The 26,521-nt window shown below is 39.7% G+C and overlaps 1 protein-coding gene across 1 annotated transcript in view; it reads left to right on the plus strand.

The window, feature by feature from the left end:
- LOC103511746 (ras-GEF domain-containing family member 1B-A) overlaps positions 1-25,577 on the plus strand; it is a gene marked incomplete at its 5' end in the record, with an annotated part of 75,829 nt that extends 50,252 nt beyond the window's left edge. Inside the window, 5 exon segments of the mRNA XM_026825415.1 lie at positions 11,416-11,646; positions 12,247-12,390; positions 18,203-18,405; positions 20,065-20,216; positions 25,498-25,577. Coding sequence (XP_026681216.1) covers positions 11,416-11,646; positions 12,247-12,390; positions 18,203-18,405; positions 20,065-20,216; positions 25,498-25,577 — 810 coding nt within the window.
- Positions 25,578-26,521: the final 944 nt, after the last annotated feature.

The following is a 26,521-nucleotide window of genomic DNA, read 5'->3' on the forward strand; positions in this document are numbered from 1 at the left end:
TAAGAGGAGAGAGAGAGAGAGAGAGAGAGAGAGAGAGAGAGAGAGAGAGAGAGAGAGAGAGAGAGAGAGAGAGAGAAAAAAGAGAGAGAGAGAGAGAGAGAGAGAGAGAGAGAGAGAGAGAGAGAGAGAAAGAGAAAGAATAGGGAGGGGAGAAAAGATCGTTTAAGAAAGGAAACAGATAATGGGTTAAATATTCCGAGAAAAAAAAGAGGGGAGGGGGGGGGATAAGAAAACTTTTGTTTGTTACGTTTTACAGAGCTCTTTACTACTTTATTTATTTCTTTGTCTATTTCTTTCTTTATTTATATTCGTTATATTTCTCTCTTTAATTCTTAAAATTCTTTATTTATTCCACTCTCAATTTCTTTACCTATTTTTCTCTTTATTTCTTTACCTATTTCTCTCTTACATTTCTTTACGTAGCTATTTCTCTCTTTATTTCTTTTTTTAAGTAGGCAGGTATTCTATTTGATTGGGACATCCTGTAAAGTGACTATCAATATCAAAAGCTCTCTTATCTTATCTCCCTCTTCTCCCTCTCATTCCTCGTCATTGCAAAGTCTCTTTCTCTTTACTTATTTTTACCATCTCTCTTTATTCTCTATCCCTCTACCTCCATCTCTCTCTCTCTCTTTCTCTCTCTCTCTCTCTCTCTCTCTCTCTTTCTCTCCACACAAAGGCTGTGATGAACATTAAATTTGACAAATGATGTTTCCTGCTCTGTGAGAGAGAAAGAAAAAGCAAATATAATATTGTGTGAGAGAGAGAGAAAGGAAGAACGAGAAAGAGAGAGTGAAAGAGGCGAGTAGAGAGAGAAAGTGAAAGATACGAGTAAAGAGAGAGACAGAGAAAGAGAGAGAGAGAGAGAGAGAGAGAGAGAGAAAGTGAGATATAAGAGTAAAGAGAGAGAGAAAAGAGAGAGAGAAAGTGAGAGATACGAGTAGACGAGTAGACAGAAAGAGAGAGAGAGAGAAAAAGAAGATGGTGTGAGAGAGATAGATCACAAAAGCGACACAACTTTGAAAAGATTTAGAAAGAGTACCCCTCACTTAACAGTGGGTTTTGATAGGGGGAGCTGTAACGGCTAAGGTTTTATCGTCATGAAAGCGAAGCGAAACGGAGGACAGGATAGAAGAAAGAGGTTAACTGAAATCGAGACAGTTGCCAAAAAAGAGAGTTGAATAGCATTGAGATATGAATCATATTTCCCTCGCTCAACACTTAACAGTGGGTTTTGATAGTGGGAGCTGTAACGGCTAAGGTTTTATCGTCAAGAAAGCGAAGCGAAACGAAACGGAGGGCAGGATAGAAGAAAGCTAGCTGTTTCGAGAACGAACCTCATCTGTTAAAGCGGGAATCGAACCCACGACCTGGCGCTTAAAAGGCAGAGGCGCTACTCTCACATCTAACAACACTGGCTGAAAACAACACTGGCTGAAAATTCCATTCATTCGCGTCTAAAAAAAACTGACTCTAACTGTGATTGGAGTTGGAGTGTGAACGCTCAGTGGAAAGTGAGTATCACACTAACAAAATGTAAAATCTACAACGCGGCGCGGCGTAGTTTTCAAGGAGCAGGTACAAAGTAGAACGAGGGTGCGCTCCCAGCCGGCAAAGTCAAACTTTTTCCTTCTTTCAGTGTGTTTTGAATGATGAGATCAATACAGGAAGCAATCAAAGGCATTGCTGTCACAAATGCATGACAACTGCCTCAATCAAGTCTCTCTCTCTCTCTCTCTCTCTCTCTCTCTCTCTCTGCAGGAAAAGCAGGAGCTCTTTCTTTTCAACAACTTCCTTCCTGGAGATATATATTTCAACTTTTGAGCTCCCTTTATGTTTGAGAACTTTTTGAACTTTATGTTTTTTTTTGTTCCTTTCATCCGTGTCGATTTGCATGTCAAATGGATAAGGCATTAAATTTTAATGTCTTTCTCAAAAGCTTACCTACAGGTGGAAACGCAGGAAGAGCAGGAGCTCTTTCTTTTCAACAACTTCCTTCCTGGAGATATATTTCAACTTTTGAGCTCCCCTTATGTTTGAGAACTTTATGAACTTTATGTTTTTTTTTTTTTTTTTTTTTTTTTTGTTTTTTCTTTCGTTTGAGAACTTTTTGAACTTTATGTTTTTTTTTGTTCCTTTCATCCGTGTCGATTTGCATGTCAAATGGATAAGGCATTAAATTTTAATGTCTTTCTCAAAAGCTTACCTACAGGTGGAAACTTTTGGTGGCTTACAAACTTTAGCGTCTTACGCTTGGAAGAACGCTAAAGTTTTAACGTGTTGTACTTGTAACCTTGGAACTTAAGGTAAAAAGGAAATGAAAATATTGCTGTCCCTCCGAATATACGTAACTTTGAGGGAACTTGTGTACTTTTGAAGGGAACCCAATTAACTCGCTTTTGAAGAAAGGGAGTTAAAATTTTGAACCCTGAAGATTTTTAAAATAATTTTTCCCCTCTCCCCCTCTCCTCTTCATCTTACACCATGTATGTGACAGTGATACTGATACCTGTTGAAAAAAGTTTCTTGAACAGGGATTGAAAGAAAGAAACCCAGGAACCCAATTCACTATTTTTGAAACGAGAGAAGGGAATTCCAAGTTTATAAGTCAGACTCGCCTCTTTAAATGGTGGATGTCAGAGGCGTTCTCTACCACCTAACTCTCAGAGCTCTACAAGAGAGGGTACTAAAAGAGAGTGAAATGTCCCTAGGAAGAGAGTGACAGAGGGAGGGAGGGCGATAGCGATGAAGGAGGGGGTTAGAGAGAGAGAGAGTGGGAAGGCAAGAGCGAGGAAGGAGGGGGGGAGATAGCATTGAGATATGAATTGAGGGGCAGTTTGGAAAAGGGGCGAAAGTCGATTTTCGCCCTTTTTCCGAATTCTGCGTTTTTGGATGCGCCATATTGTTCTGAGTCGGACGCAAAAAATTTCATTTTGATATCTCAATTATTCACGAAGATACACGAGTTTTTGTAAACAGAAACACGTGAAATTTTTATGGTGTTCGTAGTATTTAGAGTTCTCAAAACTTAAAAAATCGATTTTCGCCCTTTTTCTGAATCACCCCTCAATTATATTTCCCTCGCTTAACACCTAACAGTGGGTTTTGATAGTGGGAGCTGTAACGGCTAAGATTTTATCGTCATGAAAGCGAAGCGAAACGGAGGGTAGGATAGAAGAAAGCTGACTGTTTCGAGAACGAACCTCATCTGTTAAAGCGGGAATCGAACCCACGACCTGGCGTTTAAAAGGCAGAGGCGCTACTCTCACATCTAACAACACTGGCTGAAAACAACACTGGCTGAAAATTCCATTCATTCGCGTCTAAAAAAACTGACTCTACTGTGGTTGGAGTTGGAGTGTGAACGCTCAGTGGAAAGTGAGTATCACACTAACAAAATGTAAAATCTAGTGTTCAAGGAGCAGGTACACAGTAGGACGAGGGTGCACTCCCAGCCGGCAAAGTCAAACTTTTTCCTTTTTTCAGTGTGTTTTGAATGATGAGATCAATACAGGAAGCAATCAAAGGCTTTGCTGTCACAAATGCATGACAACTGCCTCAATCAAGTCTCTCTCTCTCTCTGCAGGAAAAGGAGGAGCTCTTTCTTTTCAACAACTTCCTTCCTGGAGATATATTTCAACTTTTGAGCTCCCCTTATGTTTGAGAACTTTATGAACTTTATGTTTTTTTTTTTTCCTTTCATCCGTGTCGATTTGCATGTCAAATGGATAAGGCATTAAATTTTAATGTCTTTCTCAAAAGCTTACCTACAGGTGGAAACCCAGAGTGGTCAGCCGATGTAGCAGATTCTGCAGCAGACTCGAGACCTCGTGTCGAACCCCGGACTCTACACTGACACACCGGTGCGTGATGCCACGCACGTGCGCCATGACGCGTTCGTCACGAAAGTCGTACGGGAAGGTTTCGCTCCACTCGGCCAGGAGCTGAACCAGACGGGGTATGAATCGGGTGAGACGCTCCTGAAAGGGGAAGAAGAGGGAAAGGTTAGTGACAAGTGAAGAGCTAGCAAATGTTTCCTCCTGGAAAGATTGACAGGAATCCAGTTCATTTGATTACTAGTGCCAGTCAGGTATCAGGTAGACCTGACAGTCGGACCTTTTCAGCCGTACCTGTCAAGTATACCTGATAGTGTGTGTGCTCATCAGGTGTCAGGTATACCTGATAGTGAGTGAGAGGCTGGCGCAAAGGGAAAAAATAATAAATTGATAATAACTAAAAAATAAAAGCTGTTTTTTCTTAGGGTTAACCAAAGACCCAAAGTGAAACAAGATCAACATTAGCATTGAGTTCAAACAAGAGTTGGACCTTTTAAGCTGTACCCGTCAAGTCTACCTGATAGTGTGTGTGCTCATCAGGTGTCGAGTCTACCTGATAGTGAGTGGCTGGCGCAATGGGAAAAAATAATAAATTGATAACTAAAAAATCTGGTGTGAACATCACACGACTTTCCTTATCCTATTGTGTGATGCTTATTTGAGTGTTCTTTTACCCTAACTTTTACAATATCTTTAACCGTTTTGTCGCTATAGCTGAAAACGGCCAAAAAACGGTCGAAATCTGTCCGAAAGCGGTCAAAATACCGCCAAGCGCAGCAACCATCTCAACCAAACGTTTTGTGTTGCATCCTTGTCACATTTGTGAACTACATACCAAATTTCAAGTCTCTAGCTTATACCGTTCCCGAGATATTGTTAAATTACACCGAAAACCGCCAAAAAGCAGTAAAATGCCGCCAAGCGTTACACCGGTCTTAACCAAAAGTTTCGTGTCGCATCCGTGTCACATTTGACATCTACATACCAAATTTCAAGTCTCTAGCTCTTACCGTTCTCGAGATATTTTGTTTACAGACGGACAGACAGACAGACAGACAAAATTCATTCCTATTTATTATATTCTATTCTTATTTCTATTATATTCTATTCTATTTCAATTCTAATGCTCCATGGACAAAGAGTAAACCATAACATGTATTTTATTTAATGATGTTGAATTATTGTACTATGTATTTGTCAATAAATAAATGGTTATGTATTAAAAAAAAAAAAAATAAAAAAAACGAGAAGTATTATTGTACTATGTATTTGTCAATAAATAAATGGTTATGTATTAAAAAAAAAAAAAAAAAAAAAAACGAGAAGTCATGGGGTTCAAAATAATCTATTTTCCTTTCTTCTCTCTCCCATTCTCTTGGATTGGATTTTCTCTATCTGGTTTCTTAATAGCGTTATAGCGAAGCAATACGTTAGTGTCTGGCTGTGTTAGTTATAGATGACTGTTGGAGATAGTTATATTCACGAACATTAGGTATGTTTGTACCTATGTATCTTCATGGATATGTACCTATGTTCATGAATGATATGTATGTTCTCTATTCACGAAAGATTTTGCACGTTCTAAAGTATGTGTTCGTTTAGGGTAGCGATGAAGCGTTCACGGCAGAAAAGATGTCTCTGTTTTGTCAGGGACTATTAGGTACCTGTATTGTTTCGAGATTCACTGTACTTGTATCTATTTGTTGTTAAAGCACTATATTTGTCAATGGGGAATACGTGATGGTTTTAAAGTTTCAAATCTGTATCTTTCCCTGCTATTGGCCAAGAAACCCCTAAGTAAATTACCACTTATGTCCAGGCTCAAGAAAACCGTAAGTAAATGCCCACTCATATTCAGGATTTTTTTTTCTGAATGTGTTTGATAGTGGGAACTGTACCTAACCGCCAAGGTCTTATTGTCCCGAAAGCGAAGAGAGAAGGAAGACAGGATAGGAGAAAGCCAGCCGTTCCGAGAACGAACACTATCCGTTCAGGATAAAATCCACCCCGGGCGAGAATCGAACCCGCGGCCTAGCGCTTAAAAGGCATTAGCGTACCAACCAAGCTAACTAGGCTGGCCTGATGCGATGTTTTATGTGGCATCGGCTAGATAAGACTCGAAACGTGTTTCCTAATATTTTACACTAAGAACTATGGACGCCTCATATTAAAAACAATCAAAGACCTAATCTTCTCCGCATTACATACTCGGAAATAGTATGGTCAGGGTTGACACAGCAATAAAGCTCAATAAAGATGCACATAAAGTCGCATAAAGATTAGAGATAAAGTATCCCCAGACCCCCGCACTGTACGTAACGTAAGAGTAAATCCCTGCATAGTCGCATACTTCTACATATTTTACCACAGTATCTGTACTACACTATTATAGGAGGAAGTGAGAGAGAGAGAGAGGGAGAGAGAGAGGGAGAGAGAGAGGGAGGGAGAAAGGGAGGGAGAGAGGGAGGGAGAGAGGGAGGGAGAGGGAGAGGGAGATAGAGAGGGAGGGAGAGAGAGAGTGAGAGAGAGAGAGTGAGAGAGAGAGAGAGAGGGAGACAGAGAGTGAGGGAGGAAGAAGACGAAGGAAGAGGGGGGGGGGCGAAGAAAAGGGACGAAAAGAGGGAAGTAGGGAGAAAGAAAGAGAGGTCAAATAGATCACTATCTTAATCCCTTTCTTTCTCTTCCCTCTCTCTTTCTCCCCCTTCTTCTTTCCTCCTTTCTCTCTCTCTCTCTCTCTCTCTCTCTCTCTTCAGTCTCATTTTCCTCACCCTTTCTTCCTCCATCCCTTTCTCTCCTGTCTCTCTCTTCCTTCTTTTACTACACTCTCTCTCTCTCTCTCTCTCTCTCTCTCTCTCTCTCTCTCTAATGGTTAATCACGTGGTCTCTGTTCTATTCTTACCGTCACCCATCCATTTTCTGGAAGGTCTCATTTGTCTTCTTATATCTGCACTCAGTCTGCCTCTGCAGAAATTAGAGTAGAGAAAGAGGCCAGGATAGGAGAAATCCTGCCGTTCTGAGAACGAACCTTACCCGTTCAGGATGTGAATTAACCTTGGTTGTAGAACATAACATGTTGAAATAAATAAATACCCGTTCAGGATAAAATCCGCCCCGGGCGGGAATTGAACCCGCGATCTCATGGACCAAGATGAAACATGGAATAAAGCCACGGTTTTCTTATTTATGTTTCCAAACTTGGAACAATAAAACCTTTCTCTATGTTCTCTCTCTAATGGTTAATCACGTGGTCTCTGTTCTATTCTTACCGTCAGTACCTACCGTCCATTTTCTGGAAGGTCTCATTTGTCTTCTTACATCTGCACTCAGTCTGCCTCTGCAGAAATAGAGTAGAGAAAGAGGCCAGGATAGGAGAAATCCTACCGTTCTGAGAACGAACCTTACCCGTTCAGGATGTTAATTAACCTTGGTTGTAGAAAATAACATCTTGAAATAAATAAATACCCGTTCAGGATAAAATCCGCCCCGGGCGGGAATCGAACCCGCGATCTCATGGACCAAGATGAAACATGGAATAAAGCCACGGTTTTCTTATTTATGTTTCCAAACTTGGAACAATAAAACCTTTCTCTATGTTTAATGTTATATTTTTTTATGAAGCATTAATAAATAATTCTTTCAGCTCGTTTCTCTTTTATGAAGTTTAATAACGTGGAAAATTTAATATTGTATGAAGCATTAATAAATAATTCTTTCAGCTCGTTTCTCTTTTATGAAGTTTAATAACGTGGAAAATTTAATATTAAGGTTACCTATAAGTAAGTTTATAAATAGGTTATAAGTTTATAAATAGGTTCACTCCATTCCATTCACCTCCGAGGTTTAATTTTAGACGTTTGATACTCCCACACAATATGTATGTTCTACTTTCATCACAAGCTTGTGATCCTGATAAATTCTAATACGTTGTATGTTCGTTTCAAATTTCAAAATGAACGTTGATATTGTCAACCCTGCAGTATGTTTCACCGATTAAAAGTGTTCTTTATTTGAAGGTATTTAATATTGGAACTTATTCTCGAGTTAGAAATAAGAAAAAAAGAAGAACATTAAAAAACAAGAGGTTGGGATGTCTGGTGAGGATTTGCTACCAAAGTCCACCACAATAAGGTTTGATCTAGGTAATAACTTTTTTTAAAATCACTGGATTTAGGCTCAGAAAAAAAGTGGTTAAACTTTCTATTTCAAAAGCCTGGTACATAGTACCTATCCTAAGCTACGTTAGACTTTCCGTACCTACTGTGTGAAACAGTGCTATTTATCGTTTGATATGAAAAATCGTATCGTGTGTATCAGGCTTAAAGTTTAATCCAACCCTTGAGCTTTTAACCCTCAAATAATAAGTTTACACATCGTATTATAATATCATGGTATGATTAATATGTGTCAAGAATATGATGAGCTGTCTCCCTCCCACTTTCCTTCCCTCCAACCCACTTGTCCTCCCCTCCCTCCCACTTTCCTTCCCTCCCTCCCACTTTTCCTTCTCTCCATTTTTTCCCCTTTATCTTCCTCCCTAACTTACCCTTTGTTTTCCCCCTCTTTTTCTTCCTATCCCTCCCCCTCCCTCTTTCTCTCTCCCTACGCCTCTCAATATCTCTCCCTCTATCTCCCCCCTCCACAAAACTCTTTTTTCTTTCCCTCATCCAAGTGTTGAGAAATTTAATTTGCCACTGATATTAATGGAATAAAAACCCGAGAGAGACAGGGAGGGAGAGACAAAGGAGAAAGAAGGAGGGAGGGAAGGGAGAGGGAGGGGGAGGAGAGAGGGTGATTTATAGCAACAATATGTATGAGTTACATGGTTTGAAGAGAGACAAAGGGGAAAGAGAAAAAAAAATCGAGTGTGAGTGAGGGAGAGAGTGTGTGAAAAAGAGGGAGGGATGGAGGGAGGGAGAGAGAGAGGAAGGGAGGGGGAAAGAGAGAGAGAGAGAGAGAGAGAGAGAGAAAGATTTAGGAAGATGTTGTGTAGATAGGAGGGAGGGTGATTTATAGCAACAATATGTATGAGTTACATGGTTTGAAGAGAGACAGAGGGGAAAGAGAAAAAATCGAGAGAGTGTGAGTGAGGGAGAGAGTGTGTGAAAAAGAGGGAGGGATGGAGGGAGGGAGGGAGAGAGAGAGGAAGGGAGGGAGGGGGGAAGAGAGAGAGAGATTTAGGAAGATGTTGTGTAGAGCGTTAGCTTTTTCTGTTGCAACTGACGTTTTGACATGTGAGAAAAACAATTGAGAAAATGACAGAGAGGGAGAGAAGAGAATAAAATGACAGGAATTAAGGGAGAGGGAGAGAAGAGAAAGATTGAGGGAGAGGGAGAGAGATGGAAGAGAAACATAAGGAGGGAGAGAGGAGAGGAGAAGAGAGAATGGTACGAAGTACGCAATCTGATTTGCTACAAAGAGTTAAATTTAAACTAAAATATTAAACTCTACTTTTTTTTATAATAATAATAATAATAATAGTAGACTCTTGAGTGGAAGGCAACCACTAGGCGAGGTTAACGCCTTAGGCGTTCTCCACCACCTAACCCTTAGAGCTCCATTATTATGTGGTCAAATTCTCAAATAAATCAAGCTTGTGATCCTGATATAAATTCTAATATGTTGTATCTATGTTCGTTTCAAATTTCAAAATGAACGTTGATATTGTCAACCCTGCAGTATGTTTCACCGATTAAAAGTGTTCTTTATTTGAAGGTGTGAAATACCGATAAATTCTCATTCTGGTAGGGTACAAAATGTAAATATACGTACACACATATTCTATTCTATTCCATTCCGTTCCAATAATACAATATCGCTGGTGTAGCGGTTAGTGCGGTGGATTTCGAATGTCGATTTTGGTGGTTCGAGTTCGAGTCAAATTATGAAATTTTCGCTCTACATACATCGCTCAAAATGAGTGTCTCGTATATTATGGAAATTCCATGGTAGGGATCCAGGTGGTAATGATATTTTTTTGAAAAAAATCTCTACAAAATTTACAGCATTATACAAATTTAAATAATTTTATTATGGTAAAATATGCTCTCTCTCTCTCCCTCTCTCTCTCTTCCTCCCCCTTTCTCTCTTTTCTGTTACGGCTGGGAAAAAATTCTTCTGCTAAGCTAAAGTAACCAGGGATGAGAGAGAGAGAGAGAGAGAGAGAGAGAGAGAGAGGGAGAGAGAGAGCAAGAGGAAAAGAGAGAGAGAGGGACTTTTCACATGTTGCTTTACATTTGGGTACATTACCTGTACGGCTTTTATCTACTTTAGCAAAGCATAGTGTGAAAACTTTTACTGTGCAAAGGCGTAAAGTCTCCTCCCTCTCTTTCCCCTCCTGTCATTCCGTTCTCTCTATCCCTCCCCTCTCTTCTTTCGTCCTCTCTTACTCACTTCCTCAATGTCTCTTTCTCTCCCTCTTATTCTATCCTCTCCCTCTCCTTCTCTCACTCCTTCCTTGCATTCCACCCCAAAATGTCTCTCTCTCCCCTCTCCCTCCTCTCAACTCTCTCTCTCCCTCCACTCAACTCCCTCCTCTCTCCTCTCTCTCTCCCTCCACTCAACTCTCTCCTCTCTCTCTCTCTCTCTTCTCTCTCTCTCTTCTCTCTCTCTCTCTTCTTTCTCTCTCTCTCTTCTCTCTCCATTCTCCCTATCTTCTCATTTTACTCTTCAGCTCCTTTACTCTTTCCCTTCCCCTCCCTCTCTCTGTTTTTTCTCCCTTCTCTTATTCAATCTCTCCTCCATCCTCCCCCTCCCTCCCCTTTCCCTGAGTCTCTTGAAAGCGAGTTCGTTTTTAATTACTTCATTCCATGTTTTTGCTCCGTGTTGTAAGTTTGTGCTCTACCTAACGCAAAAAGGGGCCAAAGTGTTTTTTTTCCACACTTTTATCCTTTCGACCCCAACTCCGTATCACATGGTGCTCCTGTAATTTCGTTAATTATGTCACAGGAAGAAATACTTCAGGTGTGTAATGACTCCTATGGTCCTGGTAACCCTAAAGGATCTGTATTCGAAGTTTGTGGAACAGGAACATATCCCAACCCAAAAACCCACATCAGAGTAAACTTGTCCTCTATTGAGCCTTTGGAAGAACTTTATCTTGAAGACCAAAGTCAGCCACGATATGTTCCAAATTCCAATGGCTCAGTGAAGTTAATCAACGGTTAAAAATACGTGGTTAAAAATATATGTAGCAAACATCTGCATAATAAGGAGTTTTCTCTAAGTCCGCTACAAAATTGACTGACTAGTCCCTCTATCTTTTCTGTTCCCAGAAGGAACTTTTCTGTTAAGTTGTACATCATATATAAGACCTTTTGGGCCTGGACAGGATAACCATCAATGTTATTAGATTTTAGCCTAGCCTTTAAAATTGTTAGATCTTAACATACACCATCCAGCTGACTAACTATCGTCCCTCTACCTTTTCTGTTCCCAGACGGAACTTTTCCGCTTAAGCTATGCATATTTCAACCTCTTTTGGTCCTGGGATAAAATAACCATCAATGTCTTTAGATTTTAGTCTAGCCTTTAATAACGTCCACGATTCAATTGACTAACTAGTCCCCTCTTCTGTTCCCAGACGGACATCACCGAGCTGTGTCCCACCCCGAACCACATCGCCCAGCAGCTGACTCACATAGAATTGGAGCGTCTGTCGTTCATCGGGCCTGAAGAGTTTGTGCAGGCGTTTGCCAAGGAGAACCCTCATCTGGAGACCTCATTCAAGGACATGAAAAGGACGAGGAATCTGGAGAACTACGTCCAGTGGTTCAACAGATTGAGCTATCTGGTGGCCACGGAAGTAGTCAAGGTGAGTTTTAGAATAAGTATAAGTAGTGTTTATTTAGACTGTTAGCTTAGAACAACTTGTTCCATTATACGTCTATATTCCTCCGAGATTCAGAGGTATCCATCAAGATGATAAGTTGATAAGAGATTCAATTTTTAAAGGCCAAGTCTCGGCAGTGAAGGCCTTCCTTCCTGTGGTCTCATGTTGAAATTGGAAGACGATTCAGACTGCGCAAGAGTATAGAGACATTTTGGACTTCTACACTAGCGCTTGAAAAAAGTCCACAAATGGAGGCAACATAAAGTAAACATGATATTGTTGACTGTAGGTCTGGTCCTAAATTAGCTCTTGTAATAGGTACCTATGTACTATTGTACATGAGGGGTCCTAGCCTGGTAATGGTAATTGAGAGGGTGCAACTTCAAATCTCATTAGAGGTACATATGTACATATCTGTGGAATTATTATCCTAATACCTAATTCATAGATTCAGAGTATTCAGACATACCTATTTAAAAATTTATCTTCTCAAATACTTTTGCTGGAGAGGGCTCTGTATTTCTAACCATATTCAAAATGTTTCCATCAGTTTCTAACTCATTCTGTTTCTCTCCCTGGCAGCACGTGAAAAAGAAACAGCGAGTCAAAGTGGTCGAGTTCTGGATCGAGGCGGCTCGGGAGTGTTTCAACATTGGCAACTTCAACTCTCTCATGGCCATCATCGCGGGACTCAATATGTCACCCATATCCAGGCTTAAGAAAACCGTAAGTAAATTCCTATAGCCTATGCTCTTGCTCATGTCCAGACTTAAGAAAACCGCAAGTTAATTCGAAAGGGCCAAGAAACCCCTAAGTAAATTACCACTTATGTCCAGGCTCAAGAAAACCGTAAGTAAATGCCCACTCATATTCAGGATTTTTTTTTCTGAATGTGTTTGATAGTGGGAACTGTACCTAACCGCCAAGGTCTTATTGTCCCGAAAGCGAAGAGAGAAGGAAGACAGGATAGGAGAAAGCCAGCCGTTACGAGAACGAACACTATCCCTTCAGGATAAAATCGACCCCGGGCGGGAATCGAACCCGCGGCCTAGCGCTTAAAAGGCATTAGCGTACCAACCAAGCTAACTAGGCTGGCCTGATGCGATGTTTTATGTGGCATCGGCTAGATAAGACTCGAAACGTGTTTCCTAATATTTTACACTAAGAACTATGGACGCCTCATATTAAAAACAATCAAAGAGACTTCTCCGCATTACATACTCGGAAATAGTATGGTCAGGGTTGATACAGCAATAAAGCTCAATAAAGATGCACATAAAGTCGCATAAAGATTAGAGATAAAGTATCCCCAGACCCCCGCACTGTACGTAACATAGGAGTAAATCCCTGCATAGTCGCATACTTCTACATATTTTACCACAGTATCTGTACTACACTATTATAGGAGGAAGAGAGAGAGAGAGGGCTAAGGAAGAGGGGGAGAAAATAAAGGAAGAGAGAGAGGGAGGGAGAGGAAGAGAGAGGGAGGGAGAGGAAGAGAGAGGAAGAGAGAGGGAGGGAGAGGGAGAGAGAAAGAGAGAGAAAGAGAAAGGACCTAGGAAAATAAAGACAGACATAGAGTGAGGGAGGGGAGAAGACGTAGGGAGAGAGGGGGGGGGCGGAAGAAAAGGGATGAAAAGAGGAAAGTAGGGAGAAAGAAAGAGAGGTCAAAGAGATCACTCTCTTAATCCCTTTCTTTCTCTTCCCTCTCTCTTTCTCCCCCTTCTTCTTTCCTCCTTTCTTTCTCTCTCTCTCTCTCTTCAGTCTCATTTTCCTCACCCTTTCTTCCTCCATCCCTTTCTCTCCTGTCTCTCTCCCTTCTTTTACTACACTCTCCCTCTCTCTCTCTCTCTAATGGTTAATCACGTGGTCTCTGTCCTCATCTTACCGTCAGTACCGTCACCCATCCATTTTCTGGAAGGTCTCATTTGTCTTCTTACATCTGCACTCAGTCTGCCTCTGCAGAAATTAGAGAAAGAGGCCAGGATAGGAGAAATCCTGCCGTTCTGAGAACGAACCTTACCCGTTCAGGATGTTAATTAACCTTGGTTGTAGAACATAACATGTTGAAATAAATAAGTACCCGTTCAGGATAAAATCCGCCCCGGGCGGAAATCGAACCCGCGGTCTCATGGACCAAGATGAAACATGGAATAAAGCCACGGTTTTCTTATTTATGTTTCCAAACTTGGAACAATAAAACCTTTCTCTATGTGCATTCTCCACTGTAATACATACTCTAATAAATATCAATAAAAATATTCACTGATAATTCATAGCCTTTGTTTCTTGATATTAGAGTAATTTGTGTTGAATATCTTGAGTAATAAATGTCGTGTTTTAAAAGGATCCTGATATTCGTATCTTCACAATCAGTCCACTTTATGACTACTTAAATACAGGACTATCTTGGGCCCATTTCTGTCCAAATTTATGTGCCTCTATTGTATACCTATAATACCTGTATGTCCATATCTAAATTCTAAATAGTATGTTTCTAGCTAAGTTCCTATAGTCATACATATCTACATCCAAATATTATATGGTCATACACAGTTGAGGTAAAGGGAATACATGATGTCCTTCTTCGACAGCCAAAATAAAGAACTACACCATACTTGTAACTTATAACCATACCTATCTTCATGTTAAATTTATGTTAGGTAGGTATGTCTACTAGTCTACTTACAGAAATTCATTCATACATTCCTAGTTTATGTCTCTTATCTAGTAATTTCGGCACTACCTGTATCATCCCCTCACCATTGTCTATTATCACAAGTTTATGACTACTGATATGTATCTACCTTCAGGAGATCCATTTTCAGTTTATGACTACTAATATCTTCAGGACATTCATAATTTTATTCCTTTGTCCTGTGTTCTATCCTTCCTTCGGTCTATCCTGAATGTGGTCTTGCTGTCGATTGCCTTGTCGAAATTTACCTACCACTTTCGAAGTTGATTAGTCACGAGAGTCTATAAATTATCTTCTCATTTTACTCTTCAGCTCCTTTACTCTTTCCCTTCCCCTCCCTCTCTCTGTTTTTTCTCCCTTCTCTTATTCAATCTCTCCTCCATCCTCCCCCTCCCTCCCCTTTCCCTGAGTCTCTTGAAAGCGAGTTCGTTTTTAATTACTTCATTCCATGTTTTTGCTCCGTGTTGTAAGTTTGTGCTCTACCTAACGCAAAAAGGGGCCAAAGTGTTTTTTTTCCACACTTTTATCCTTTCGACCCCAACTCCGTATCACATGGTGCTCCTGTAATTTCGTTAATTATGTCACAGGAAGAAATACTTCAGGTGTGTAATGACTCCTATGGTCCTGGTAACCCTAAAGGATCTGTATTCGAAGTTTGTGGAACAGGAACATATCCCAACCCAAAAACCCACATCAGAGTAAACTTGTCCTCTATTGAGCCTTTGGAAGAACTTTATCTTGAAGACCAAAGTCAGCCACGATATGTTCCAAATTCCAATGGCTCAGTGAAGTTAATCAACGGTTAAAAATACGTGGTTAAAAATATATGTAGCAAACATCTGCATAATAAGGAGTTTTCTCTAAGTCCGCTACAAAATTGACTGACTAGTCCCTCTATCTTTTCTGTTCCCAGAAGGAACTTTTCTGTTAAGTTGTACATCATATATAAGACCTTTTGGGCCTGGACAGGATAACCATCAATGTTATTAGATTTTAGCCTAGCCTTTAAAATTGTTAGATCTTAACATACACCATCCAGCTGACTAACTATCGTCCCTCTACCTTTTCTGTTCCCAGACGGAACTTTTCCGCTTAAGCTATGCATATTTCAACCTCTTTTGGTCCTGGGTCGAGAGAAAGATGGAAGAGAAACACAAGGAGGGAGAGAAGAAAGGGGAAGAGAGAATGGTACGAAGTACGCAATCTGATTTGCTACAAAGAGTTAAATTTAAACTAAAATATTAAACTCTACTTTTTTTAGAGGATAAAATTCCAAACCTCGGCTGAGATCGAACCCACGCCCTCCTGTTTACCAGGCGAGCGTCTTGACCACTACGCCACCGAGGCAGGTACCGATTTTTTAAGACGTTTGGTAGAGGGAACTGTAACTGCTGAGGTCTTATCGTCCCGAAATCGAAAGGAGAAGACGTTTGGTAGAGGGAACTGTAACTGCTGAGGTCTTATCGTCCCGAAATCGAAAGGAGAAGGAAGTCAAGAGAAAGCCAGCCGTTCTGAGAACGAACCTTGTCTGTTTAGGATAAAATCCGCCCCAGGCGGGAATCGAACCCGAGACCTAGTGCTTATGCTTACAAGGCAGACGCGCTACCTTCCAAGCCAACTAGGCTGGCAAAACTCGACTTGTAATCCTGGCCATTAGTTTCCAATAATTGATGATTCTCATGAAAAATATAACTGTCCAAATGTATTTTTTTCGTAAAGATCGTCAAAAATAATAAATAATCCGAAAATTTAGAAATGTCAGCTATTTTGATAGGAACAAGTACCTAGGTATGTGCCTTGGGAATTTTCTTAAGAGCTAAAGGCGCTTATCTTGCATACGCAGTTGTTGCTTTGTACATTGTACCCTAGCTGGAGAATATCACCAACCAGCTCAGAACTACTGGTCTCAAAACCTTGACCTACTCATGTCCAAACTTAAGAAAACCGTAAGTTAATTCGAAAGGGCCAAGAAACTCCTAAGTAAATTACTACTTATGTCCAGGCTCAAGAAAACCTTAAGTAAATGCCCACTCATATTCAGGATTTTTTTTTTTTCTGAATGTGTTTGATAGTGGAACTGTACCTAACCGCCAAGGTCATATTGTCCCGAAAGCGAAGAGAGAAGGAAGACAGGATAGGAGAAAGCCAGCCGTTCCGAGAACGAACACTATCCGTTCAGGATAAAATCCACCCCGGGCGAGAATCGAACCCGCGGCCTAGCGCTTAAAAGGCATTAGCGTACCAACCAAGCTAACTAGGCTGGCCTGATGCGATGTTTAATGTGGCACCGGCTAGATAAGACTCAAAACTTGTTTCCTAATATTTTACACTAAGAACTATGGACGCCTCATATTAAAAACAATCAAAGACCTAATCTTCTCCGCATTACATACTCGGAAATAGTATGGTCAGGGTTGACACAGCAATAAAGCTCAATAAAGATGCACATAAAGTCGCATAAAGATTAGAGATAAAGTATCCCCAGACCCCCGCACTGTACGTAACATAAGTCTCATCTTCGTGAAAGTGAAGAAAAAAGATAAGATAGGAGAGAGCCAGCCGGTCCGAGAACGAACCTTATTTCTTTAGGATAAAATCCGCCCCCAGGCGGGAATCGAAGGCAGACGCGCTACCCTTCAAGCCAACTATCTGGAAGGTGGGGTTTAATTGTCACACGCCGAATAAATCATTTCAAATGGTCAAAAGCCGCCATATTAATCAAATTTTACTCCAAAATTTTTGTTAGAACTTTGTCTTATCTTTTTGCATAACAGCAGAAAGCAGAATTTGAGGATCACATCTTTCCAAATTCTGGGCTAAGAATGTGGGAAATGCAAAGTTTTTGTGCAAAAACATGGAAATATAATTATAGTAAACCCTAGTGAAATAACTGTAGGAATCTAGAAATGTAACGTTTTCTTAATACTTGGAGGAATTCTTGCAAATAGTTTCAATGAGGATCACATCCTTCCAAATTCTGGGCTAAGAATGTGCCAAATGCAAAGTTTTTGTGCAAAAACATGGAAATATAATTACAGTAAACCCTAGTGAAATAACTGTAGGAATCTAGAAATGTAACGTTTTCTTAATACTTGGAGGAATTCTTGCAAATAGTTTCAATGGAAATTTAGGATCCCCGTTCCTTTTTACTAGCTTTTTACTTTCTTTTTATAGAGATTTCCTTGGAAATGTGAATTACACTTAATTATTATTTGCAATCCTGAACTATTTTCTGTGAAATTTGGAATGTGCTGAAATATTTGCAATTATAAGTCTCTGTAACAAAATTCACAGCTCTTTTGGACTAGCAGGAGAAAGCGGGTTTGAGTCCAAACAAAATCCTGAACTATTTTCTGTGAAATTTGGAATGTTCTGAAATATTTGCAATTATAAGTCTCTGTAACAAAATTCACAGCTCTTTTGGACTAGCAGGAGAAAGCGGGTTTGAGTCCAAACAAATAGTAGGATTTTGCCAGAAATTGAAATTTGAAATAAAAAAGTATTATGAATTATGTAATCATTGTGGCAGAAATCACATTATTAAAATTTAAAATGATATGGTTTATGTTTCCAGGGCGGAAATGAGTGCCACCACCTCCTAAGTCATCTCCTTCAGTCTCACCCTGTATATTCAACATATACTTGAGTCATCCTGTAATCATAAACTTCAACATACACGCTGTATGTGTTTAGAATCTCATGTCTGATCCGCTTACTATAAGGTTGTCCCGTTTAATTTAATACTTAAATGCCGTTTTTTGCGTTAACTTTGGTGCTCACTACAGCATTCCAATAGTTAATAGAAAGTAAAAATTTCTTTTTCTTTCATTTGTTTTCCAGTGGAACAAAATCCAGTCGGGCAAGTTCTCCATCCTGGAACACCAGATGGACCCGAGCTCCAATTTCTCCAGTTACCGGTCGACACTGAAAGCGGCCATGTGGCGGTCGGCAGGCGCCACTGATGAGCGGCAGAGGATAGTCATTCCCTTCTTCTCGCTTCTAGTGAAGGATTTGTACTTCTTGAATGAGGGCTGCACGAACAAGTGAGTATTTGCAGTGATTAAGTCCGAATGTCTTTTTTAAAAAAAGAGGTTTGATAGAGGGAACTGTAACTGCTAAGGTCTTATCGTTCTAAAATCGAAGAGAGAAGGAAAGACAGGATAGAAGAAAGCCAGCCATTCAGAGAACAAACTTTATCCGTATTGGATAAAATCCGCCCCGGGCGGAAATCGAACCCGCGGCCTAGCGCTTTCAAGGAGACACGCTACCAACCAAGCTAACTAGGCTGGTAGTAACCTCTTGAAACGTCCATTTTGATAAGAGAAAGCACATACATAGAGTAGAACCTTATTAATTTGAGTTTGAATCCTAGAGGGCTTTCCAGGCTATTCAAATTGTAAACGGGGTATTTAGAAATGTCTATCAGCTATTTTGATAGGAACAAGTACCTCGGTATCTGCCTTGGGGAATTTTCTTAAGAGCTAAAGCCGCTTATCTTCTTGCATACGCAGTTGTTGCTTTGTACATTGTACCCTAGCTGGAGAATATCACCAACCAGCTCAGAACTACTGGTCTCAAAACCTTGTAGTAGTTTCCATTGGAGCAGTACAGTGGTCAGTTTCCCGCCCGGAAAATACAGTCTACTATATTACGACATAGGAATTACTCGCGTATTGGAGTTGACATTTAGTCCAAAGAGATTCGAAACCTCTTTCTCCATATTGTAAACCTGTAATGATTTACATAGAGGACAAACTATTTTTTGTTGTTGATTTTTTTTTTCCCTTATCTTTTGTTATTGATTTTTTTGTTCCGATTTTTTTTTTTTTTTTTTTTTAAACGGGGTAGGTATTTAGAAATGTCTATCAGCTATTTTGACGGGAACAAGTACCTCGGTATCTGCCTTGGGAATTTTCTCAAGAGCTAAAGGCGCTTATCTTGCATACGCAGTTGTTGCATTGTACATTGTACCCTAGCTGGAGAATATCACCAACCAGCTCAGAACTACTGGTCTCAAAACCTTGGAGTATTTACGTATCACTTTTCGCAGCTATTAGCAGGGAAACGCAGTCTATTTACCTATATTTGACTGACTTGGAGCTGAGATGAAATAATGACTGATACTCTTCACTACCCAAGTGAAGAGTATTAGTCATTATTTCATGTCATTTCATATGGAAATTCACAAAGTCACTGAGTCCTCGATCAAGATGTTGACTTGGAGCTATCTAACTAGATCCCTCTCCTTCCAATTTCCAGATTGCCAAACGGCCACATTAACTTCGAGAAGTTGCACAAGGCAGACGCACTACCAACTAAGCTAACTAGGCTGGCTATTAGCAGGGAAACGCACTTTATTTACCTATATTTGACTGACTTGGAGCTGAGATGAAATAATTACTAATACTCTTCACTACCCAAGTGAAGAGTATTAGTCATTATTTCATCTCAATTCATTAATTACTAATACTCTTCACTACCCAAGTGAAGAGTATTAGTCATTATTTCATCTCAATTCATATGGAAATTCACAAAGTCACTGAGTCCTCCAAAATAATGACTAATACTCTTCACTACCCAAGTGAAGAGTATTAGTCATTATTTCATCTCAATTCATATGGAAATTCACAAAGTCACTGAGTCCTCCATCAAGATGTTGACTTAGAGCTATCTAACTAGATCTCTCTCCTTCCAATTTCCAGATTGCCAAACGGCCACATTAACTTCGAGAAGTTCTGGCAGCTAGCCAAACAAGTGACGGAATTCATCACGTGGAAACAGGTCACGTGTCCGTTTGGCAAGGTCAACAAGACCATCATGTTCCTCCAGTCTAGCCCGGTCCTCACAGAGAATGGTAAGTCTTGTCTAGCTCGGTCCTTACAGAGAATGGTAAGTAGCAAGGTCGACAAGACCATCATGTTCCTCCAGTCTAGCCCGGTCCTCACAGAGAATGGTAAGTCTTGTCTAGCTCGGTCCTTACAGATATTGAATCACGGCAAGGTCAACAAGACCATCATGTTCCTCCAGTCTAGCCCGGTCCTCACAGAGAATGGTAAGTCTTCTTCTTCTTCTGACGATCATGACATATTGAATCAGCATCTCAGACTGGCACGCCAGGATATTGTCACAAAAGATCTCACCAGGTCGCAGTGACAAAGGGCGTTCATTGAAGCCGATGGTCCTAACTTATACCAATACCAAGCCGGGATATTTTCATCTCAGGATCTTGGAAATTGGTCCGAGGATAATGATAAAATGTCCTCTTGTTGTGCAAAATGCACTTTCGTGCAAAGTTTCAAGCCAGTCCTGAGAAGCCAGGATATTGTCAGAAAAGAGCTCACCAGGTCGCAGTGACAAATGGCGTTCATTAAAGCCGATGGCCCTAACTTATACCAATACCAAGCCGGGATATTTTCATCTCAAGATCTTGGAAATTGGTCCGAGGATAATGATAAAATGTCCTCTTGTTGTGCAAAATGCACTTTCGTGCAAAGTTTCAAGCCAGTCCTGACAAGCCAGGATATTGTCACAAAAGAGCTCACCAGGTCGCAGTGACAAAGGGCGTTCATCAAAGCCGATGGCCCTAACTTATACCAATACCAAGCCGGGATATTTTCATCTCAGGATCTTGGAAATTGGTCCGAGGATAATGATAAAATATCCTCTTGCTATGCAAAATGCACTTTCGTGCAAAGTTTCAAGCCAGTCCTGAATCGATCTTGTAAAAGTGGCTCAATATTACAAAGATTTGACCTATCTAGACAAGAGGTTGAGTGCACTCCAAATTACCTATCTGTACGTAGGATACGACCCAAACACAAAGAAGACCCAAGGATATTAATCTAAACATTCAGACGAAGATCCTCACAAGACGGAGTGCACCTAAACATACAGAATTACTCGTAGTTATCTGTAGGTTGAGAGTCCCAATAGGATCATAAAGCTCAATTAGTTACTTTAAGGTGCAAAGTTTGTTATGAACACCTTTTTAATTATAAGTTTATACTGTGTCAAATAGTGGGTATTACCCACTATTTCGTTGAGAGTCCCAATAGGATCATAAAGCTCAATTACACTGACCGGCAAAATTACCCGGCCGCTCGTATTTTTTGGTTTTTCTCAAACTGCTGTTCAGTGTTCAATTTTTTTCGGGAAAACCTACTTTAAGGTGCAAAGTTTGTTATGAACACCTTTTTAATTATAAGTTTATACTGTGTCAAATAGTGGGTATTACCCACTATTTGACGGGTGTTTTAAACACCCGTCACAAGAAAACCTAGTTGTTAATAGTGACGTTAAAGTTAAAGCTTTACTTCAAGTTCTAGTTTGTATGGACTAATTTTGTTTTATGTTGCAGCTCTTGCCCTGGCGTCATTTGAGTGTGAACCGCCTGAGAATCATGAAAAGGAAAGATGTAAATCAGTTTCTATTGGAACAGTACAGTGGTCAGTTTCCCGCCCGGAAAATACAGTCTACTATATTACGACATAGGAATTACTCGCGTATTGGACGTGAAAAATTGGTTGACATTTAGTCCAAAGAGATTCGAACCCTCTTTCTCCATATTGTAAACCTGTAATGATTTACATAGAGGACAAACTACTTTTTGTTGTTGATTTTTTTCCTTATCTTTTGTTATTGATTTTTTTGTTCCGATTTTTTTTTTCTCTCCTTTTTTTAAACTTTATACCTACTTTGTACATAACTATTACAACATTATTTAGTAAGTACAAAAAAATTAAAATACCTACTTAAACATTATTGAAAAAATGCAAGACTATATTCATTTTGTAGAATTTGCACTCTAGAATTTTTTCCAGTTTTTCTAGTGTTTATTTATTATTTTGCCATATTATGGATGGATGGAACTGCCAAATGAAACAACTTGTTCTAAGCTGACAGTCTACATAAAGCACTACTTATACTTATTAAGAACAGAAAAAATGGCATTCCAATAGTAAAATATTGGGTGAGCCGGCAGTGGAAGTGATCATAAAATTCTACTGCCAGCTAACGGTCAGCTAGCAACTGTTGGAAAGGATCTAAACACCTATTCATTTTGTAGAATTTGCACTCTAGAATTTTTTCCAGTTTTTCTAGTGTTTTATTTTGCCATATTATGGATGGATGGATGGATGGAACTGCCAAATGGAACAACTTGTTCTAAGCTGACAGTCTACATAAAGCACTACTTATACTTATTAAGAACAAAAAAAAAAAATGGCATTCCAATAGTAGAATATTGGGTGAGCCGGCAGTGGAAGTGATCATAAAATTCTACTGCCAGCTAACGGTCAGCTAGCAACTGTTGGAAAGGATCTAAACAGTTTAAGACAAGGAGAGACAAAAAAATCTCAACTCAAAATGTCTCTTTGGAGTTTTTGGCTCAATGCACACTAGTGAAACGTGTTTCATGAAACTCACTGTGCATTGGTATATGGAACATGTTTCACGAAACGCGTTTCATTAGTGTGCATTGCTCTTTTGATTGGCTAAAAGAAGTAGAGTAGATTAACCGATAATTTGAGGAGTTGAGTTTTTGCAGCAAAACCCAACTTTTACTATTTTTTTTCCATCTTTCATGCGGGATGCCTACATATGTAACCCACAATTTCGGGTTTTGAGTTTTTACCCTCTAAGAAGGAAAATTCCGTACTCTATGTTGCGATTTTTTCGTACGCCAATTGATGATTCTCATGAAAAATATAACTGTCCAAATGTATTTTTTTCGTAAAGATCGTCAAAAATAATAAATAATCCGAACTCAATGCACACTAGTGAAACGTGTTTCATGAAACTCACTGTGCATTGGTATATGGAACATGTTTCACGAAACGCGTTTCACTAGTGTGCATTGCTCTTTTGAATGGCTATAAGAAGTAGAATAGAATAACCGATAATTTGAGGAGTTGAGTTCGATGACCTTTTTTGCAGCAAAACCCAACTTTTACTATTTTTTCCATCTTTCATGCCGGATGCCTACATAATGTGTAGCCCACAATTCCGGGTTTTGAGTTTTTACCCTCTAAGAAGGAAAATTCCGTACTCTATGTTGCGATTTTTTCGTACGCCAATTATGTATTATCGTATTCGATTATGATACTTTTTTTGGCTGAACCAACCAGATTCCGCTTTAGAAGTAAACACTTGCTCCACAAAAGCAAAATCTCACAATCTCATTGGTTCAGCCATGTTTTATTTCACATAATCGAATACCTACGATACATCTTTAGGATATAACATACACATTTCCGTACGCACGGACAAACGGCTAAGAATTTATCTACACAACCTAGCAGCATTCATTGATTAATCATCACAGACATCATAAAACCCATCATCATTTTTCAACGGGATCTGAAACGATTCAAACGTGGGTATACTGGGCAATACGATGGCAATGTAGGATTCTTTTACCGCTCCCGGGGTTTGAACCAGGTCCTGGTTGATTGCTAGCAGTTTACCGGCCACCGCGGCAAAATCTCACAATCTCATTGGTTCAGCCATGTTTTATTTCACATACTCGAATACGATATATCTTTAGGATATAACATTCACTTTTCCGTACGCACGGTCAAACGACTAGGAATTTATCTACACAATCTAGCGTCATACTTTTCCTAATCATCACAGACAACATCGTAAAACCCATCATCATTTTTCAACGGGATCTGAAACGATTCAAACGTGGGTATACTGGGTAATACGATGGCAATGTAGGATTCTTTTACCGCTCCCGGGGTTTGAACCAGGTCCTGGTTTATTGCTAGCAGTTTACCGGCCACCGCGGTAGGATAAAACCCGCCCCCGGGCGGGAATCGAAGGCAGACGCGCTGCCCTTCAAGCTAACTAGCTGGATAGATGAGGAATAATTGTCACACGTCGAATAAATCATTTCAAATGGTCAAAAGCCGCCATATTAAACAAATTTTACTCCAAAGTTTTTGTAAGAACTTTGTCTCATCTTTCTGTACAATAGCAGAAAGCAGAATTTGGGATCACATCCTTCTAAATTCTAGGCTAAGAATGTGGCAATGCAAAGTTTTTGTGCAAAAATATGTAAATATAATTATATAGTAAACCCTAGTGAAATAACTGTAGGAATCTAGAAATGTAACGTTTTCTTAATACTTGGAGGAATTCTTGCAAATAGTTTCAATGCGTAACAATCGTAACATAGGAGTAAATCCCTGCATAGTCGCATACTTCTACATATTTAACCACAGTATCTGTACTACATTATTATAGGAGGAAGAGAGAGAGAGAGGGCTAAGGAAGAGAGGGAGAAAATAAGGGAGAGAGAGAGGGAGGGAGGGAGAGAGAGAGAAAGGACCTAGGAAAATAAAGACAGACAGAGAGTGAGGGAGGGAGAAGACGTAGGAAGAGAGGGGGGGCGGAAGAAAAGAGGGAAGTAGGGAGAAAGAAAGAGAGGTCAAATAGATCACCCTCTTAATCCCTTTCTTTCTCTTCCCTCTCTCTTTCTCCCCCTTCTTCTTTCCTCCTTTCTTTCTCTCTCTCTCTTCAGTCTCCTTTTCCTCACCCTTTCTTCCTCCATCCCTTTCTCTCTCTCTTCCTTCTTTTACTACACTCTCCCTCTCTCTTTCTAATGGTTAATCACGTGGTCTCTGTTCTATTCTTACCGTCACCCATCCATTTTCTGGAAGGTCTCATTTGTCTTCTTACATCTGCAGAAGATTTGACCTAAACAACTAAACATAGACATCTAGACAAGAGGTTGAGTGCCCTCCACATTACCTATCTGTACGTAGGATACGACCCAAACACAAAGAAGACCCAAGGATATTAATCTAAACATAGAAACATACAGACGAAGATCCTCACAAGACCAGATGCACCTAAACATACAGAATTACTCGTAGTTATCTGTACGTTTCGTGAGGGTCCCAACTGGGTCATAATCATAAAGCTCAATTAGTTACTTTAAGGTGCAAAGTTTGGTATGAACACCTTTTTAATTATAAGTTTATACTGTGTCAAATAGTGGGTATTACCCACTTGTCAAATGGTGGGTAAAACACCCGTCACAAGAAAACCTAGTTGTTAATAGTGACGTTAAAGTTAAAGCTTTACTTCAAGTTCTAGTTTGTACGGACTAATTTTGTTTTATGTTGCAGCTCTTGCCCTGGCGTCATTTGAGTGTGAACCGCCTGAGAATCATGAAAAGGAAAGATGTAAATCTCTCAGGTATGTATGAGAGAGGTTTCATAGAGGGAACTGTAACTGATGAAGTCTCATCTTCGTGAAAGTGAAGAAAAAAGATAAGATAGGAGAGAGCCAGCCGTTCCGAGAACGAACCTTATTTCTTTAGGATAGGGGTTTAATTGCCACAAAGAGGTTTCATAGAGGGAACTGTAACTGAAGTCTCATCTTCGTGAAAGTGAAGAAAAAAGATAAGATAGGAGAGAGCCAGCCGTTCCGAGAACGAACCTTATTTCTTTAGGATAAAATCCGCCCCCGGGCGGGAATCGAAGGCAGACGCGCTGCCCTTCAAGCTAACTAGCTGGATAGATGAGGAATAATTGTCACACGTCGAATAAATCATTTCAAATGGTCAAAAGCCGCCATATTAAACAAATTTTACTCCAAAGTTTTTGTAAGAACTTTGTCTCATCTTTCTGTACAATAGCAGAAAGCAGAATTTGGGATCACATCCTTCTAAATTCTAGGCTAAGAATGTGGCAATGCAAAGTTTTTGTGCAAAAATATGTAAATATAATTATATAGTAAACCCTAGTGAAATAACTGTAGGAGTCTAGAAATGTAACGTTTTCTTAATACTTGGAGGAATTCTTGCAAATAGTTTCAATGGAAATTTAGGATCCCCGTTCCTTTTTACCAGCTTTTTATTTTCTTTTTATAGCGATTTCCTTGGAAATGTGAATTACACTTAATTATTATTTGCAATTCCTGAACTATTTTCTGTAAAATTTGGAATGTGCTGAAATATTTGCAATATTATAAGTCTCTGTAACAAAATTCACAGCTCTTTTGGACTAGCAGGAGAAAGTGGGTTGGAGTCCAAACAAAATAGATGAGTCCAAACAAATAGTAGGATTTTGCCAGAAATTGAAATTTGAAAAAAAAAAAAAAAAAATGTATTATGAATTTTGAAACCATTGTGGCAAAAACAACATTTTT

This window comes from Diaphorina citri, unplaced genomic scaffold, assembly GCF_000475195.1.
Source record: "Diaphorina citri unplaced genomic scaffold, Diaci psyllid genome assembly version 1.1 scaffold747, whole genome shotgun sequence".
Classification (NCBI taxonomy): Eukaryota; Metazoa; Arthropoda; class Insecta; order Hemiptera; family Psyllidae; genus Diaphorina; species Diaphorina citri.